This window comes from Camelus dromedarius, chromosome 24 (genome assembly GCF_036321535.1).
Source record: "Camelus dromedarius isolate mCamDro1 chromosome 24, mCamDro1.pat, whole genome shotgun sequence".
Lineage (NCBI taxonomy): Eukaryota > Metazoa > Chordata > Mammalia > Artiodactyla > Camelidae > Camelus > Camelus dromedarius.
In genome coordinates, this window is record NC_087459.1 from 665,776 (window position 1) to 682,361 (window position 16,586).

The 16,586-nt window shown below is 47.0% G+C and overlaps 1 protein-coding gene across 1 annotated transcript in view; it reads right to left on the minus strand.

The window, feature by feature from the left end:
- Positions 1 to 16,193, minus strand: part of SHISA9 (shisa family member 9) — a 238,619-nt gene extending 222,426 nt beyond the window's left edge. Inside the window, exons 1-2 of the mRNA XM_064478170.1 lie at positions 15,449 to 16,193; positions 3,082 to 3,209 (exon numbers count right to left, since the gene is read on the minus strand). Of these exons, the coding sequence (XP_064334240.1) occupies positions 3,082 to 3,209; positions 15,449 to 16,134 (814 nt within the window). The 5' untranslated portion in view covers positions 16,135 to 16,193. The remainder of the gene's footprint in view (positions 1 to 3,081; positions 3,210 to 15,448) is intronic.
- Positions 16,194 to 16,586: the final 393 nt, after the last annotated feature.

A 16,586-nucleotide genomic window follows, 5' to 3' on the forward strand; every position in this document is an offset into this window, starting at 1 on the left:
ATTATCAGACTAAATATTTTTAGGCAATATCCCTGAATGCCTGGAAAGACCATGAACAGCATCCACCGAAGAAAAAAATCCAGCTTCAGATAAAAAGGCAAGGTATGCATATCACAGGAAAAACCCACCATAGGAAACTGATAAAGAAAGGCTGGAAAAAAAAAAAAAAATTTCCCCATATTGAAGCTTTTCTCCTCTCTATTTTTCTTCACCCGAGTCCTTCTCCTTCCACATATCCAGACTTCTACACTGACTTTTGATTCTCTTATCATTTGAACAAAGCATAAGGGAAAGATCAGAAAATGATCTGGCATTAGTATCGAGAGGAGGAGAGAGAAATAGATGGGGATGGGTATTCTTTTAAAGCAATGTCAGGTGGGTCATTGAACAGAGATGAAAACAGCATTTAAGTTGGGACAATTGAATTTCCAGTCAACTCGAATGTTTAGTGAAGAACGTCATAAAAACGGTGTGATGGACCCCTTCTGGTTATATCACAAACAAATGCATCTTTCTTTCCATTTTTTTGTATTGCGAAGTCTTTGAGCTCCCCTAATGTCCAGGAAAGGGTTTTATATTCAATAGGTGTATTCCAATTCTGGCACCAAGAACTGGTCCTACTTTCTATTTATCAGACTGGATTCCTTCTCTCCTAGTTCTTCATTGGTCAGGGTGAGGTCTGGTGGCTGCTTGGCTTCTTGAACCCTTAATAACTGATAAATCTCAGTCATCTAGTCCTATGTTCTCGATGAACTCCCCAAATCATTCTTTCTTCCGAACATGCAAATTTTTCCCATGTGTCTACAGTATATAAATAGCTCCTGTAACTCATTAGAGGACACACAAGTCATTACAAGGAAACATTATCACTATCAACTACGGAGTTAATTTGTTATATAAATTAAACATATTAAAGTAAATCTGTGGAAAAGTTATATGCTTCTTATTTTTCAGATATTCCCAAAAATGCTAGGAAATAAGAATCGGACCAAAGGAGCAGGGTTATATGAAATTAACGTCTGTGGTAATTCTTATGAGAATGCAATGTTTGTGACATGACACCTGGAATTCTCTCCTGTAGTTTACCAGGAATGCTCTGGTGTAATTTCACCCAGTAGAATATTACAAGACAACACATTTTTTTTTCTTGGTATAAAAGATCATTGATTACTGAAACACAAATATAGACTGAAAAAGCAAGACTCATAAATAAACCAAGGGAGCCTGTCACAAGGGACGACTGCACTGATCAGTGTCTAGACACCCATCTCTGAACAGTAATTTATTTTCAGTAGGACTTTAAACAGAAATCCCTCACTAAAGCAAGGTTCATTCATGTCTCCCGACCTTTCACCTGGTGGAATGGTGAAACTTGGGTGACTTCGATGAGTTTGTTATTCCATTTGAGTGCTGATTCGAAATCATTCTGAAGATTGAAACTTCAAATGAGAAACTCTGAACAGCCGCGTTTTATAGCCAGGGACTCAACACCATTTTCACTTCCTCTACTCCGTGGTCACGTTCGCTTAGTTACGATGTTTGGGCCCCCAACGTATAGGGTTATGTCATAAGCTAGATTCAATTCATTTCCCAGTTCACTCTGTAAGAGAACGTGCTCATTTCCAACAAGGCCAGAAGTGGATGCAGCAAGTGTCATATCAAGAGGGCACCACTTACGTATCTTTCAGGGCTGTGAGATTTGGCCATAACATTTCCAGTTGCTGGTATATTTTGCTCTAAAATGTGGTTATTTCTCATATCATTTTTATGATCCAGTTCAGAAATAGTGTCAAATTATTTAATATAATTAAACCTAAGACATTCTACTTAGAAGCCCATTTTCGAACCGTGTAAACACTGACTTTGCAAACACACTGCAACATTTCCAAGGCCATAAATGATCATCACCATGCAGAATCTGAGAATTCCCATCACTTCTGTCAAATTCCACAGGCTTATTCCTCTACCCATTCAGCATGAAAATCTGCAACCAAACAGCCCAAAACTATAATTCAGCAAATAAAACACCAGTGCAACTCCTGGTGGAGTTTTAGCAAAGGCAACTCAGACTACAAAATGTGCAATGCCAGAACTGCTTCTCTGTTTAAGACCCTCCAGTCACAACTAAATGCATCCTTTAAATCATCTGGCTTTTGTTATTTTAAACCAAGCCCTCCACATTACTTTAATGTGAGGGTTACTTGAGAACATAATTGCTAGGAATAACCATAGTAGTACACTTTTGTCAAAAACGAAGTGACCCTATATTTCCCCCACTCCCAGGAGTCAGGCCATGAGCTCCATAATGTATGTTGTACATACAGATCTTTGAAAGGAAAATCTTTGAAACCATATTAAGATTCCCAAGTATGACCACTCAGCTAAAGAATACCTATTGAAACACCATAGTAAATGCAGCTTTTTTTTTTTTTTTTGGCAGAACAAGGGAACAGAATTTGTACTATTGAATCACACATACATACCCCAAATCAACAGAACCACAACTCAACACATCACACACAAAAGCACACACACACACAGTCTGTGGATTATGTTTATCAGACTCTAGTTTTATGAAAAATAAATCTAATTCTTCTGAATCAGCATCTGAAAGCAGCATGCAACCAAAAGTCACAACTGGTCTACCTCAGATGGCAGCTAGATAAGCAAATGAACCATTGGTTAACAGACAACCCAATCAAGATGAACCAACAAAATAAGTTATTGGCTAACAGATTAACTACCTAAGATGAGTCAACCAAGTAATCCATTAGTTAACTAAGTACCAAACCATGATGAGGCAACCAAGAGAGCCATTTGTTAACAGACCAACCAAGATGAACCACCCAAGTGGTCTATTAGTTAACAGAAGAATCAACAATGAGAAACCAACCAAGTGGATCACTCTTTACCAGAGAAACAAATCAAGTGATCTGTGATGATGCCATGCACAGTTTGATCCAGGAGAGAGAAAAAAGAGACGCTCCTGAGGAGCCCAGACACACACTGTGAAATCTGGAGGTGTGACCACCGCAGGGGTCACTACGCGAGACTGGAAATGGATCACACAGCTGTACTTACGAAGATTATTTATGGGGGTTCTGGTGTCCATGTTCTCATAATGCTGTACGTGGACCACGATGTTGAGGTCTCTCTCCATGTGGTCGGTGTTGCAGTGGCCCTGTGGCCTCATGACATCTGCAAGGGCCCTGGAAGAAGAGAGAATTTAAATCTCTTCATTCAAAACAATGACTGGCACCACTGTGCTCTGGGCACGGGGCTTATGAACAAAAGAACAGTCCCCTTGGAACTGCCATTCTTCTTAGAGGCAAAGGGAGGAAAAAGACAGAAGTCAGTCAGTAGGATCACTGCCGTTAGAGATTACATAAGGGCTTCATGAAGAACTGTTCACATGCCTCTCACAATAGCTGTGTCATAGCAGTGTTACCTGCTTTATAGCTGTTGAAAGGATTAAATAATAAATACATGTAATGTGTCTATACCCCACAAGTTTAGTCCCCACCTATAACTACTCTAGATACCAATATGTACAGCAATGATCCACGATTCATAACCATAACTAATATTTATGGAGTACTTACCATAAGCCAGGCACTACACTAGTCACATTACATGCCTTAATTCAACTAAGCAGCATACAAACGCCTTATGAGGATTATTACTCCTTCTTTGCAGATGAGTAAACACAGGCTCAGAGAGGTGAATTAACCTGCTCAAGGTCATACAGCAAATAAGATGTAGCACAGGGATTTGATCCAGAGTTTGTAGTCACAGCCCTGCACACTGTGTGCACTGGGTTTCCTGTAGCTCTGGAGGATCTGTCACATCCCATGCTGGTGCCCCTTTAATCAGTAGTAGGGGGAGGGGAGGCCTAGAACCTGGGACACCAGCTGCATTTTGAGCCCTTTCCGTTTATCATCGTATTTAATCCCCTTGACGCTCACCTAAGGGTCAATATTCCTATCCCTATTATTTTTACAAGTAAGGAAAAAAGGGGGGGGCAGTGTTAAGTGACTATGTCAGCTTCCTAGGGTTGCTGTTACGAAGTACCACAAACTAGGTGGCTTCAAACAACAGGAATGTGTTGTCTCACAGGTCTGGAGGCTAGAAGTCCAAAATCAAGATGTTAGCAGGGCCATGCTGCCTCTGAAACTCTAGGGGAAGCCTTCCTTGCCTCTTCCCCACTTTGGGTGGCTTGCTGGAATACTCTGGTATGCACTGCTTTGCAGCTGCATGGCTCAGGTCTCTGCCTCCGTCTTCACAGAGCATTCTCCCTGTGTCTCTGTCTTTACAGAGACGTCTTCTTATAAGGGCACACACCAGACATACTGGATTAGGGCCCCATCCTTCTCCAGTATGACCTCATCTTTAACTAACTACGCCTAGAACCATCTTATTTCCAAATCAGGTCATACTCTGAGGACGAGGGCGGGTGAGGACTCAACATATCTTTTGAGGGGCGGGGGGGACACAGTTCAACCCATAACAGTGACCTTCGCCATTAAATATCAACTTAGGAAGGACACTTGGTGTTTGCACACACAACAGAGCAGAGATAACTGTCACACAGAAATGCACCTACGATCAGACCTCACTAACGTGTTTTCTTCTCTTTATCTATCTTCCATGTGTTTATTTAGATATTTAGATAAATATCCTCAAAAGACATACAGTCAGCCCTTGAATGATGCAGGGGCTAGGGGTACAGTCAAAAATCCACCTGTAACTTACAGTCGGCCCTCCTTACACTCAGTTCTTCCTCACACTCGGTTCCTCCACATCCCTGGTTCTGCATCTGTGGATTCAACCAATCACAGATCATGCGGTACTGCAGTATTTACTATTGGGGAAAAAAATAACCTGTATAAGTGGACCCACACAACTCACAACAGTGTTGTTTAAGGGCCAACTGTGTGCTACTGCAGGTATTATTGGATATGTGTGTGTCTTTTACTCGCTCACAAGTGCTCTCTAGTATTCCAACACACGCAACCCCCGTCATTTCATTTACCTACAGGGTTGACTGTCTCAGTATACAGCAAGTAGGATGGTAGAGGGACTAACCAATCAGAATGGATGCCACAACTGGATAACCAGTCAGAATGGACGTTTCACTGTGAACCAGCAGAACATCAGTCCTGCTTGTTCGTACATTTCCCTGAGTCTGGGCACCTAGACGGTCACCAGCTCCCTGCCTCTGTAAACAGCACAAGAGTCAACATCCTCATACAGGCCCCCTCCAGGACCAGGGAGAGTCTCTCCAGGGTATGTAGCCACAAGTTGATACTGCCATGTTTTAGGGTATATCTCGATGTTTTCAACAGACTGGAACCCTCTGAGTCCACATCAAGGGAGGCAGAGAAGGCAGGTGAGGCCCACACATCCGACCTGTGAACTCTGTGGGCCCAGGCTGTCTGCTGAGATTTATACTCCTCTGCAGCAGTGATTCTCAAAGCTGTCGGCCAACCAGCAGCAACAGCATCATCTGGGAACTTGTGAAAATGCAAAACTTTCAGATCCACCCAGACCTACTGACTCAGGATCGCCAGGGGTGGGGCCCAGACATCTGTGTTTTCACAGGCTGTCCCTGTGAGTCTGTATTAGGGTAAGAGAGGCCCCAAGCTTGGGGGGATGGTTGCTCATGGGACACTGGGGCGATGGGCCAAGAACCACAGCCAGTAAGAAGTGTCAGATGTGAGACACAGGTCAACACAGCAAGAGCCCCCATGAATCAGAGGAAAGACTGAGTTGCTAAGAGAATCACAGCTCCCTTCATTCATTCACTCATTCACTTAACAAATATTTACTGCTTACTATGTGCCAGGCACTATTCAAGGATGTAGCAGTGTGCAAGCTGGACAAGGTCATCGTCTTCATGGAGCTTACATTCTAGGGGAGAGGATAAAAATAAGTGTCATCAACAAGAATGGATAAAGAAGATGTTGTATGAGTGTGTGTGTGTGTGTGTGTGTGTACACACAACAGTATATTACTCAGCCATAAAAAAGTGAAACATTGCCATTTGCAGCAACATGGATGGACCTAGAGATTATCATACTAAGTAAAGTCTGACAAAGACAAATGTCATATGACATCACTTATATGTGGAATCTAAAAAAATAATACAAATCAACTTATTTACAAAACAGAAACAGACTGACAGATGTAGAAAATAAACTTAAGGGTTACCAAAGGTAAAAGATGGGGAGGGATAAATTAGAAGTATGGTATTAACAGATACACACTACTATCTATAAAACAGATAAACAACAAGGATTTACTGTACAGCACAGGGAACTACATTCAATATTTTGTAGCAACCTATAATGGAAGAGAACCTGAAAAAGAATATATGTTCTTCTTTTCACTTTCACTTCCTTTTTTCACTTCTAAACAGGTTCTTTATATGAGTTTCAAGGGATCTCTGAACCCCTCTGGAATTGAATGGTAATTTTGTTGGTGCACTTTTCCCAAACAAGAAGCCATGGCTTTCATCAGATTCTCTAAGAAGTCTTCTCCAAATTTCAAAATATTCAGATATTCAAGAGGATAGGGAAGTAAGTAATCAAGATGGCTATCCATGAACTTGCCATTGGCAGATTCCCTGGGCTTCCTCTGAGTGTGAAAATTCATGAAATTTACACAAAAGCCATGGATACTTTTTCCCAAGGCAGCCCTTCCCAGAGCATGTGGTGGAGATGGAGATTCTTAGAGACCTCCACATCCTGGACAAGGAGTCTTCAAGGTGTGGGTCACTCACTCAGGGACTGCCTAAAATCATCTGGCATAGGGAAGGAAATACGAGAACTTCTATATATGGCCTTTAGTCATTAAAAATGAGAAACTGATTTAATATGTGAATTGATATTGGTGGCTTCACTCGGAACACCCAAGTCAGCTGGTAAGAACTGAGAACCCTGGACCAAGGAGGGTGACTGGCAGCAGCACCATCATTAGGGTGTATCTGTGGTGTTGTAGCTATGTGCACCCCAAAAGGGGACATGCAGGTAAATTATCTAGTTTTATTAAACTAACCATCACTACACAGACATGCAGCTTAAAAATAGACCACCCCTCATAACAAAACCACAGCCTGGAGGTAATACTGATGAAGCAAGCACAGGGAAAAGACAGACTTGACTCTCCCCTTTCTCTTTGACAGCATCTCACAAAGTTAAACCAATGATGGTCTATTCAGATCAAAATGAAGTCAGCCAAAAATAATCAAAACTCTTGTGAAGAATATTCAAAATATGGATTTAATTATGAAAGATGAGTTTCATCCTCACCACATGTTAGGCTTTACGATATGAGCTCACCACTGCACGAAATCATCACCATTAACAAATTGTAAATATTTACTTCACCTTCAGCTTGGGTTCAAAATCCCTGTGCTTTAAAGAATCTGAAAAGAAAATACATGTAGGTATGTATATGTGTAACTGAATTGCTTTGCTGTACACCTGAAACTAACACTGTAAATCAACTACACTTCAATAAAGAATAAAATTAGGCTTTGAGAAAAACTTTCTGGCCTTTACAATGGTACCTGATTATCGTTCACTGATATGTGCATACACTTACCAGTAAAACAAACGTGCATATATTGGGTTGGCTACTAAAAACTATGTCCCAAATAGGGACATGTTTTGAAAAATCAGTGAATTAGACAGTGGAAAAGCTGACTAGGTACAATAAGCCAAACAAATGCCCAAGCTGGTCTTTATTTGTGGCACATACTTTGGGTGCTTCTCAAACTTGAATGTGCATTCAGATTACCTCAGGTTCTTGTTAAAATGCAGATTCTGATTCAAGACGTCTGAGGCAGGGCCGGAGATTCTGCTCAAAGCCCCAACTGATGAAGATGCTGTTGGTCCCCAGGCCACACTCTGAAGATCAAGATCCTAAAGGGACTATGATGGTAAATTTTCTGGGTGCCACAGGCTGCCCAAAGATTTGGTCAAACAGTCTTCTAGATGCAACTGAAAGGGCATGAGATTTTTGGATGAGATTAACATTTAGCTTGATAGACTGAGGAAAGCAGATTGCCCTCCATCATTTGGGTGGGCCTCATCCTATCAGTTGAAGGCCTGAATAGAAGCAAAACAAAAGGCTGACCCTCCCCTAAGAATGAGAGAATTTTCCTGCCTAATGGCCTTCGCACTGGGACGTCAGTTCTTCATGATTCTACAGCAACCTACTGGCTTTCAGATTCAAACTGGGACATTGACTCTGCAGATTTTGGATCCGCCAGCCTCCATTAGCAGGCTAGACAGGTTAGGCAATTCTACACAATAAGTCTCTCCTATAAGTTGTTTCTCTGGAGAATCCTGACTAATACGGGCACCTTATTGAAGAAACTACACTTTTCCTTGATATCCCTTAACCTAGTTCCAAAAAATTATGTTGAAACATTGCCATTTGTGAGGTCAAAGATGTTGGAATATTGGCAATTTCACACTGTTCAACTCAGTGTCAGTTCACTCGTAGGCTGGCCTGTGTGTTACCTGCCTCCCGCCATCTGACTGTGAGCTCTGTGCCTGCATATTCACTGTGTCCTCAGAGCCCTCGGCACAGTGCTGGGCACACTGTAGGTCCTCAGTAAATACCTACTGAGTGAATATATGAATGAGCAAAGGAATGATCAGATGAGGAGCTACCTGATGTCATGTAAACCGGGATGCCAAAAACCAGAACTCCTACGTGACAGGTACTGTTCAGGGCACTCAGGTGACAACAGGGAAGAGACGGTTGGCATCCCCACTCTCCTTACTGTGAATGGTAATGGAAGGAGACAGATAACAAACTAGTAAACCAGTACATTAGTGAGTTAATTTCAGACTGTAATGTGAAATGAAGCAAATGACACTGAGTGATGGCCTGGAGAGGGGGGGGGGGTACTGGGAAGGAAGCCTGGGTGGTCAGGGACAGCTTCTCAGAGAAGGTGACATTGAGTGGAGACTTGCATATAGAGGAGGGCCCAGCCAGAGAATTTGAGGCAAGCCAACACAATAACTCCAAGGCAGCAACAAGCCTGACACATTTAAGAACAAAAAGAAAAGGCTGATAGACATAGAATACAAACTTGTGGTTGCCAAGGGGGTGGGGGCTGGGAAGGGACAGACTGGGAGTTCAAAATTTGTAGATACTGACAGGCATATGCAGAACAGATAAACAAGGTTATACTGTATCGCACAGGGAAATATATACAAGATCTTGTGGTAGCTCACAGCGAAAAAAAATGTGACAATGAATATGTGTATGTCCATGTATAACTGAAAAATTGTGCTCTACACTGGAATTTGACACAGCATTGTAAAATGACTATAACTCAATAAAAAAAGTTTAAAAAAAAAAAAGGAAAGAAAAGGCTGCATCCGTTTTCTTTCCAATTACAGTGAGCACATAAAAGACCCCAACATTTCCGAACAGAGCTCAGAGTCCCAGCATCCTGCTTCAAAGGGCTTCCAAAGCCTAAACTATGTTCTGGGCTTTTAAACATTTGAGTAAGGTTCCTGAGAATTGCTTCTTGCACCAGAAGCATCAGTTATGTTACAAGAATCTAAGGGTCATGGGCATGAGGTAACTTTCTGGAGTAGTGGTCAGAAGGATGCAGACATTTGTCAAAGCTCATCAGTCTACATAATGTGTGTGCATTTTATTGTACAAATTATACTTCAATAAAAGTTAATTTTTAAAATGTAAGGATGCAGTGCCCAAAGAGAAGCAAACATATTCTTCAAAGAAAAGTAATTTATAGAGACTTTCTCGTGGCCATCGGTATATGCATACCTGGGCTTCTCCAGCCTGCGGAGTAGGTGGAAGGCTCAGGATAATCACAAATGTGTAGGAAGAAGGAGAGAGGGGAGGAAAGTTGGAATAAGGGAGAAAAGGCAAGGGAAGGAGGGACATTTATCACTTGGTGCCATTTCTTTGCAGGTGACTCCAGCTCTTTGTGAAGCATGTTTGAAAAATACACAGGGCAAGGTGCTCTGTAATTTGCCGCTCGGATTCCTGATTCTGTTTGAAGGTGGGCAAAACAACAGCACGTGTTCCCTAATGGCTTCAAGTGTCGAAAGCTTCAAACATTCATTCCTGCCCCCAAGGTCATTTCTCACCAATGCCTCCACCAAGAGGGCTGGCCCGGTCAGGGGCAGATGCAGAAAATCTTCCTAGTCTTGTCTGACAGTGGCTCTGGCGCCTTGAACTGACTGGCCCTGATGCATGCACTGTTATTTGCAGGGCATCGAGCACCTTTTGTAATCTGAGAAGACTGAGGTCCTCCGTGTTTGTGCTCCAAGGCAGTGTAGCCTAATTGTCAAGGACTCGTCCTACGGCTTCAGACTGTCCGGCCTTCAAGTCCAGCTCCTCCGCTCACCAGGGCCTTGTGCATCCTCTTAGAAAGCAATCTGTGCCTCTGTGAAAGGCAGATTGTCACAAGGCTGACCTCACTGGGGAGGGACACGAAGTTAAATGAGAATTTACATACAAGCTTATGGCAAAATAGCAAAACCAGCAGGTGTTCTTCAATGTCTCCCAGGCCAAAACTTTGTCATGCGTCTAACGTAGTCATACCTGGATCCAACATCTCTCCTGTTCAGAACCTGCCACCTCTCCTGCTAAAGGCAAGCCCAGAGAGGTGACGAGAATTGGCCAATGTCACATAGCTAAAGAGATGTAGCAGAGCAAGGGCTGGACAGCGTTCCAGGCTATAACATCACCCCCCTTCAGTAGATAAGGGGTAGAAAATTCCAATAATAAGGATAATGACAAAGAGTAACAGTCACTGAGCAGTGACCATACGGTAGGACCATATGGCGCTAAGAGCGTTCTAACGTCCAGTCTCAGTGAATCCTCACACAAGCTTATGACATAGGGACCCTCATCATATAGACGAGAACCTGAAACTCAGAGGAGTGAAGTAACTTTCCCAAAAATCACACAGCTATTACGTGGCTGAGCTGGGACTGAATCTGGAGCCATCTGACTTGAGCCCATTTCTGTTAAGATCAGGCTGACTGTCCTCTCTGGGGACTGCAGGTGACCGAACTGAGTGAATGGAGGGAGGGGAATGGGTGGCAACTGAGAGGAAGCAGAGAGGAGCAGTCCCGCTCAGCAGTAACCGAACAGCTGCCATTTGAAAATGCAGGTCCAGTGTTACCTGACCTATCGCTTTCTCAAGGGAAATCCGAAATCTGGATTTCTGTGTGGAATCTCCCAGTTTTTAAATGTTGGCAATCGGTTCTAAGTTGGTTTTAAAACACTGTACATAATAGAGACTAAAGAGATTTCACAGCCAAATGCAGTGAGCCTTGACTGGATCCCAGTTTGAAAAACCAAGCTCTGAAAGACATTTCTGCTGTATGATTGGGAAAACTGTAATATGACTGGACATTTGATGATCTTAAGGGATTTTTGTTCTTTCTTGGGTGTGATACTGGAATTGTGTTATGTGTGAGAATGCCCTTGTTCTAAGGAGCCCCACACTGAAGTGTGTAGGATAAAATGTCCCATCTGCAACTCATTTTCAAATGCCTCAGGTGAAAAAGAGAAAAAAGGAGAGGAGGGTGGAGAGAGGGAGGAAGGGAAAAAAAAAAAAAACAGAAGGAAGGATAGAAAGAATATATGGAAAGAGAGATAGCCATAAAGCCAACATGACAAAACACTAATAATTGTTCAATCTAAATTAGTAGTTCTCAACTCGGAGTGATTCTGCCTCTGCCTTTGGGCAACATCTGAGGACCTATTTTACTGTCCCGACTGGAGTGTGGGGTGGGTGCTACTGGCACCTAGTACTGGCACCCGGGATACTGCCAAACATCCAGCAATGCACAGGATGGCCTCCCGCAGCAAAGGATTATCCAGCCCCCCGTGTCTAGGGTGCCGCGGGTAAGAAGCCCAGCTCTAGATGAAGGATATACTGGAGTTTGCGTTTATTCTTCTTTCAAGTTTTCTAACTGTTTTAAATGTTCCACAATTTTAAAAATTGAGGAAAAATTAAAAATAAGAATACGTGAATAGAATAACCTTGCAGACCAAATAAAAAACGTGTCTGCACCATTTGTTACCCATAACTGACCACCATTTGCGGTCACTTCTTCTAATAAACAGTGGTTGAAGGTGACTGCTGTTACAGGGGCTCGATGAGCATCTGTCCAGTTTTCCCAACACCACAGACGAGGCCCGCACACCCTCCTGGAATTGCCGTCTCTCCCCTTTTTCAGTCCTAATCAGCCCAGAAAGAAGACGGTGATGTGCCCAGGGCTCTGAGCCTGGAAATTGACATCACCAAACTCAAGCACACTGGGCACCAGGAACAGTTAGTGTTTGACGTGGGAGCAGCACGTGCTGTAAGTCTTTGAGGAGAAGGTCCTTTTAGATGAGGTTAAGAATAAATCCCCCATCCCAGTGACCTTAGCAGCCCGAGGCAAAATAAACAGACTGCAGCCAGCAGGTTAATTTTACCTGGAAGCCACAGCATCGGCTCTCTGATGCCAAGCTTGGTGTGCTGGACCCACCCAAACATCCCATAGCACATACAGGCAAAAGCTTAGGAGCACACCGCTGTGTCTGGGACTTGAAATGATTAACTGCATGAGCAGCGCATGATGCCTTTGGTGAATTCTCGGGGCAGCCCCCAGCACCACAGAAATACACATAAAGGCTACACACTTGGGGCAAACCAGCAACAGAATGTAAATAAGAGTCACACTGGTTTAATTCATCCATCCTCAACCCTGTAAAATATTCCCAAATCAAGACCAGTATTTCTCCAAGTGTGGATCACTTCACATGAGCCATTCAGGGAGGTGGTTAAATGCAAATTTCTGAGGCCCAGACTGGTGGATGCAGAATCTCTCCGGACCAAACTCAAGAATGTGCATTTTAGGAAGCTTCTCAAATTCTGACACTCATTGAAACAGAATACTGTGTGTCCCAGACATAGCTGAAACCAGGGGATTAGGGATTGTACAATTTTTCCATGTGACCTTGAGCAAGCTACCCAACCTCAACCATGATTTGCACCTATGTAAGGGGGGTGCTTTAAAATAGCACCAGTCTCATAGCTGCGCAGACTGAGAGGTTTACACACACACACACACACACACACGCATGCACATGCACACGTACACACCCCTAGTATAGTGCCTGGCACTCAGAACTGCACTCAGCAAATGTTACTTCCTTTTCCTGGACAGTGATTGGCTGAACACTGTAAAACCTGGAGGAGAGCTTTAAGAAAGAGTGGATGTTCAGGCCCTACCCCTAGAGATTCTGATGTGAACCGTCTAGGGTGGGGCCCCGGACAACAGGATTTTTAGAAAAGCATTCCAGGTGATCCTAAATATTTGCCAAGGTTGAAAACCATACCTAGGAGTTAACCAGTAAAAATCAACCATCCTTTCTCTTCAGCATTTCCATTCCATTCTGGAATTCCCAAAATGTATGCAAGCAGAGCCTGCATTGAGGCTCTGTTACCCCAGGACTGGGTACCCCTAGATTTCACCTCCAAGCAATCCTTTCCTGGTACCTGCAGAAGGTGGCTGCAGCCTGCTGGGCTGGAATAAATAGAGCTGCAAGGGGGCAGGACCAGGAAGTTGAGTCCTTGCCGGCCTGAAGCTAGCATCACCTTCTCCCACAGATGCCCAGAGGTTAGCTCCACACCCCATACCCTCATCCCTCCTCCCGCCTCTCCACCCCCAACCCTACCCGAAACAACGAGGAAGATTCCCGGAAGCGCTGGTTTGCAAAGCCAAGGCTCCAGGGAGATTTTAGCAGAGGAATTAACCCGAATCTGCAAGGCAGCCTACCTCTCCCTGGGTGAATCCTTCCCTACCAAGGCAACAGTCGCTGCTGCAGTCCTGCTTCCGTATCTCACTCTCACCTTAACACAGACCCCTGGCGAGGACTGCAAGGGTTGGAAGCGAGACCAGGCGGCCCGCCTGGCCCGTGGGGTTGGCGACGGGGCACCTGGGGGTTGCAGGAGGTGGGCGTGGCTCGCGCTTTACTCTTTTAGTAGGTCAGGCTTTCTTGAATTCCCTGGGAGCTTACTTCTGTGCCTCCAGACCTCACCATCCATCCCCACATTCCTGCTGACCCAAACTGAGATGAACTTCCTCACCTCTTCCCCCAATCGCTCCCGTCTGGGGGAAAAAAATATATCGGATACTCTGCGTATAAACAGAAAATAATTACTAGTGAGATGGTGATGTTCCTTCGCCTATTTTTGGTGGGTCTCTTTGTTGAGATTTTTTTAGGCAGGCACACGGAGCGCGTGCAGACACACGCGCGCACACAGGCACCCGGAGGTGCGGGGTGTGTGTGTGTGCGCGCGTGTGTGTAGGGGGTGGGGACATATGGCAACTCTGCTGCCCAAATTCGGAAAGAGAATAAACCTGCGCCCCAGTCATCCAGTTGTTCACAGGCCGCCAGCGGCACTTCAACCCCACCCGCCCGGACCTCACGCTAACCCTTGGCCTCTCCCTGGCGAGGGGCTGAATCCTAGCGGCTGCGCCCTCCGCCTCCAAGTTACTGGGTTGTGCGAATCGATTTAGACACTTAAAAAAAAAAAAGGCAAAAGGCAAATAGCTCCATTAATCCCCAGATGCCTTCTCCCATCTGCTGCGACTTGCTCGTGCTGGGACTTGCATAATGAATAAGGCAAAAGGGAAAGTTGACGAATCAGGGTGTCTGGGAGGTGAAGGCGCACGGGGAGGGGGGTCTGGCCCATGGAGGCCACGCCAGCCCGGGCGAGGGGCGCAGAGCGCAGTTGAGGTCGCTGTCCCCGGCAGGGAGAGGTGGCGACAGGAGAGAGGGACGAGGGGGTTAAGGGAGGGGATGGGGGGAGCGAGGTCCCAATTTTCAGGGACCTGGCAGCTCAGGGAAAGCGAGGCGGCCTCTCCAAGCAAAGCTTTTGTTCTCGCCCTCCCCGCACTCTCCACCTCCCTCGCCACATTTTCGCGAGTCGTACGAGTTGCAGGCGGCACACACTCCTTGCCTCCCTCCCTCCCTCCCGCACACACGCGCGCGCGGGCTCACACACGCCCCCCTTCCCTTTCGGGCTTGGCGGCCCCTGTTTACCTAGAGGATAGTATCTGGAATGCGAGGGCTGGACCCCCTCCCCAAAACCCATGATTTCGGAGCCACGGGCTCTCGGGCTCTATGTCTCAAGTCCGCTTCAATCCTCGGTGGGAGGGGGCCGCAAGAGGGCAAGGATGGGGGGAAAACCCCAACACACACGCGTATATCCACACCTGTGCTGAGCCCAGCGCCCCCTCTCCGCGCTCCTAACCGAAGTTGGCTCCCCGAGTGACATTCCCCGCCGAGAGGCCGGGGTTGGGGGAGAGCCATTGCCTCCGGAAAGGTGGAGAGGGGAGAGTAGGGAGAGCGGCGCCCAGAGGAGAGGGCAAGGGGGGAGGCGGCCCACCTGGACATGTGCTCCCTTTGGGGCCGGTGCGCCTTCTCCAGCCCCAGCTTGGTGAAGATGCCCACAAGCACCATGACGGCCACCACCCCGCAGATGATGTAAACGATCAGGTTGGTCTTGTCCTTGGTGGGGTCGTGTAGGGGGTCGTCCTTGCGCGCGGGGGGCTTGCCGGTGTTGAGCCAGAGCGGAGTGTCGTAGTTGGTGCAGGTGCTTTGGTTCAGTCGTCGCTTCTTAAACGTGCAGCAGAACCGGAAGCCACAAGTCCCGCAGCAGAAGATGAAGTCGCCCGAGCTGCAGTTGAACGGCGGGTCCCACTGGCCCATGACATCGAAGTAGCCCCGGCAGAAGTCCGGCGTGGGCGCCCGGGTCGGGGGTGCGTCCGAGACCCCCACGCCCTCGCCAACCTCTCCGGAGGCGGCCCCGGAGCGGTTGCCCCCCGCCAGCACCACCACGCCGCCCAGCTGCGCCAGCTGCCCGTGCCCCGCTCGCTCCTGCGCCCGGCACACGCGGGCGCACAGCTCGGTGAGGAAGCAGCCGAGGAGCAGCCGGAGGACGCGGCGCATCGTGTCTCCCAGCCCGGGCTCGGCCGCTCGGCCGCCGCTGGAGCCGCTGCAGCCGCCTCTCGAGGCGCGGCCGAAGCTGCCGAGGCTGCTGCCGGGGGCTGCGAGCCGCCGCGGGCCGCACATGCAGGGAGCCGCGCGGGGCGCTCGGTGGTCGGCGGCCACTGCGCTCGGCTCAGCCCGCGTTCGCCTCCAGCGCGCCGCGCGCCCAGGGGCTGGCCGGGGAGGAGCGCGCGGGGCCGGGCGGGGGGAGGAGGAGCGGGTGCAGGTCCGGCTGGCTGCAGGGGGAGGCGGGGGCCGGAGAGCAGGGGCGAGTGGGTCTGTTCGCGCCTCCCGAAGGCCGGCGGCTACAGACTCGCCGCTCTAAGCCGGCTCGCAGGATGCCTCTCACCTCTCCAGCTCGCCAAGTGCGCCGGAGAGAGCGAAGCGACACTTGTGGAATGAAGGGAGGGCAGGAGGGAAGGGGGAGGGGGAGAAGGGCGGGCAGAGGAGGCGCGAGGGGGGGAGGGGGCGGGCTCGAGAGGGGCGGGGGCCCGGGAGAGGTGACTCGGGCGGGCGGGAGCCAGTTGGGGGGCGTG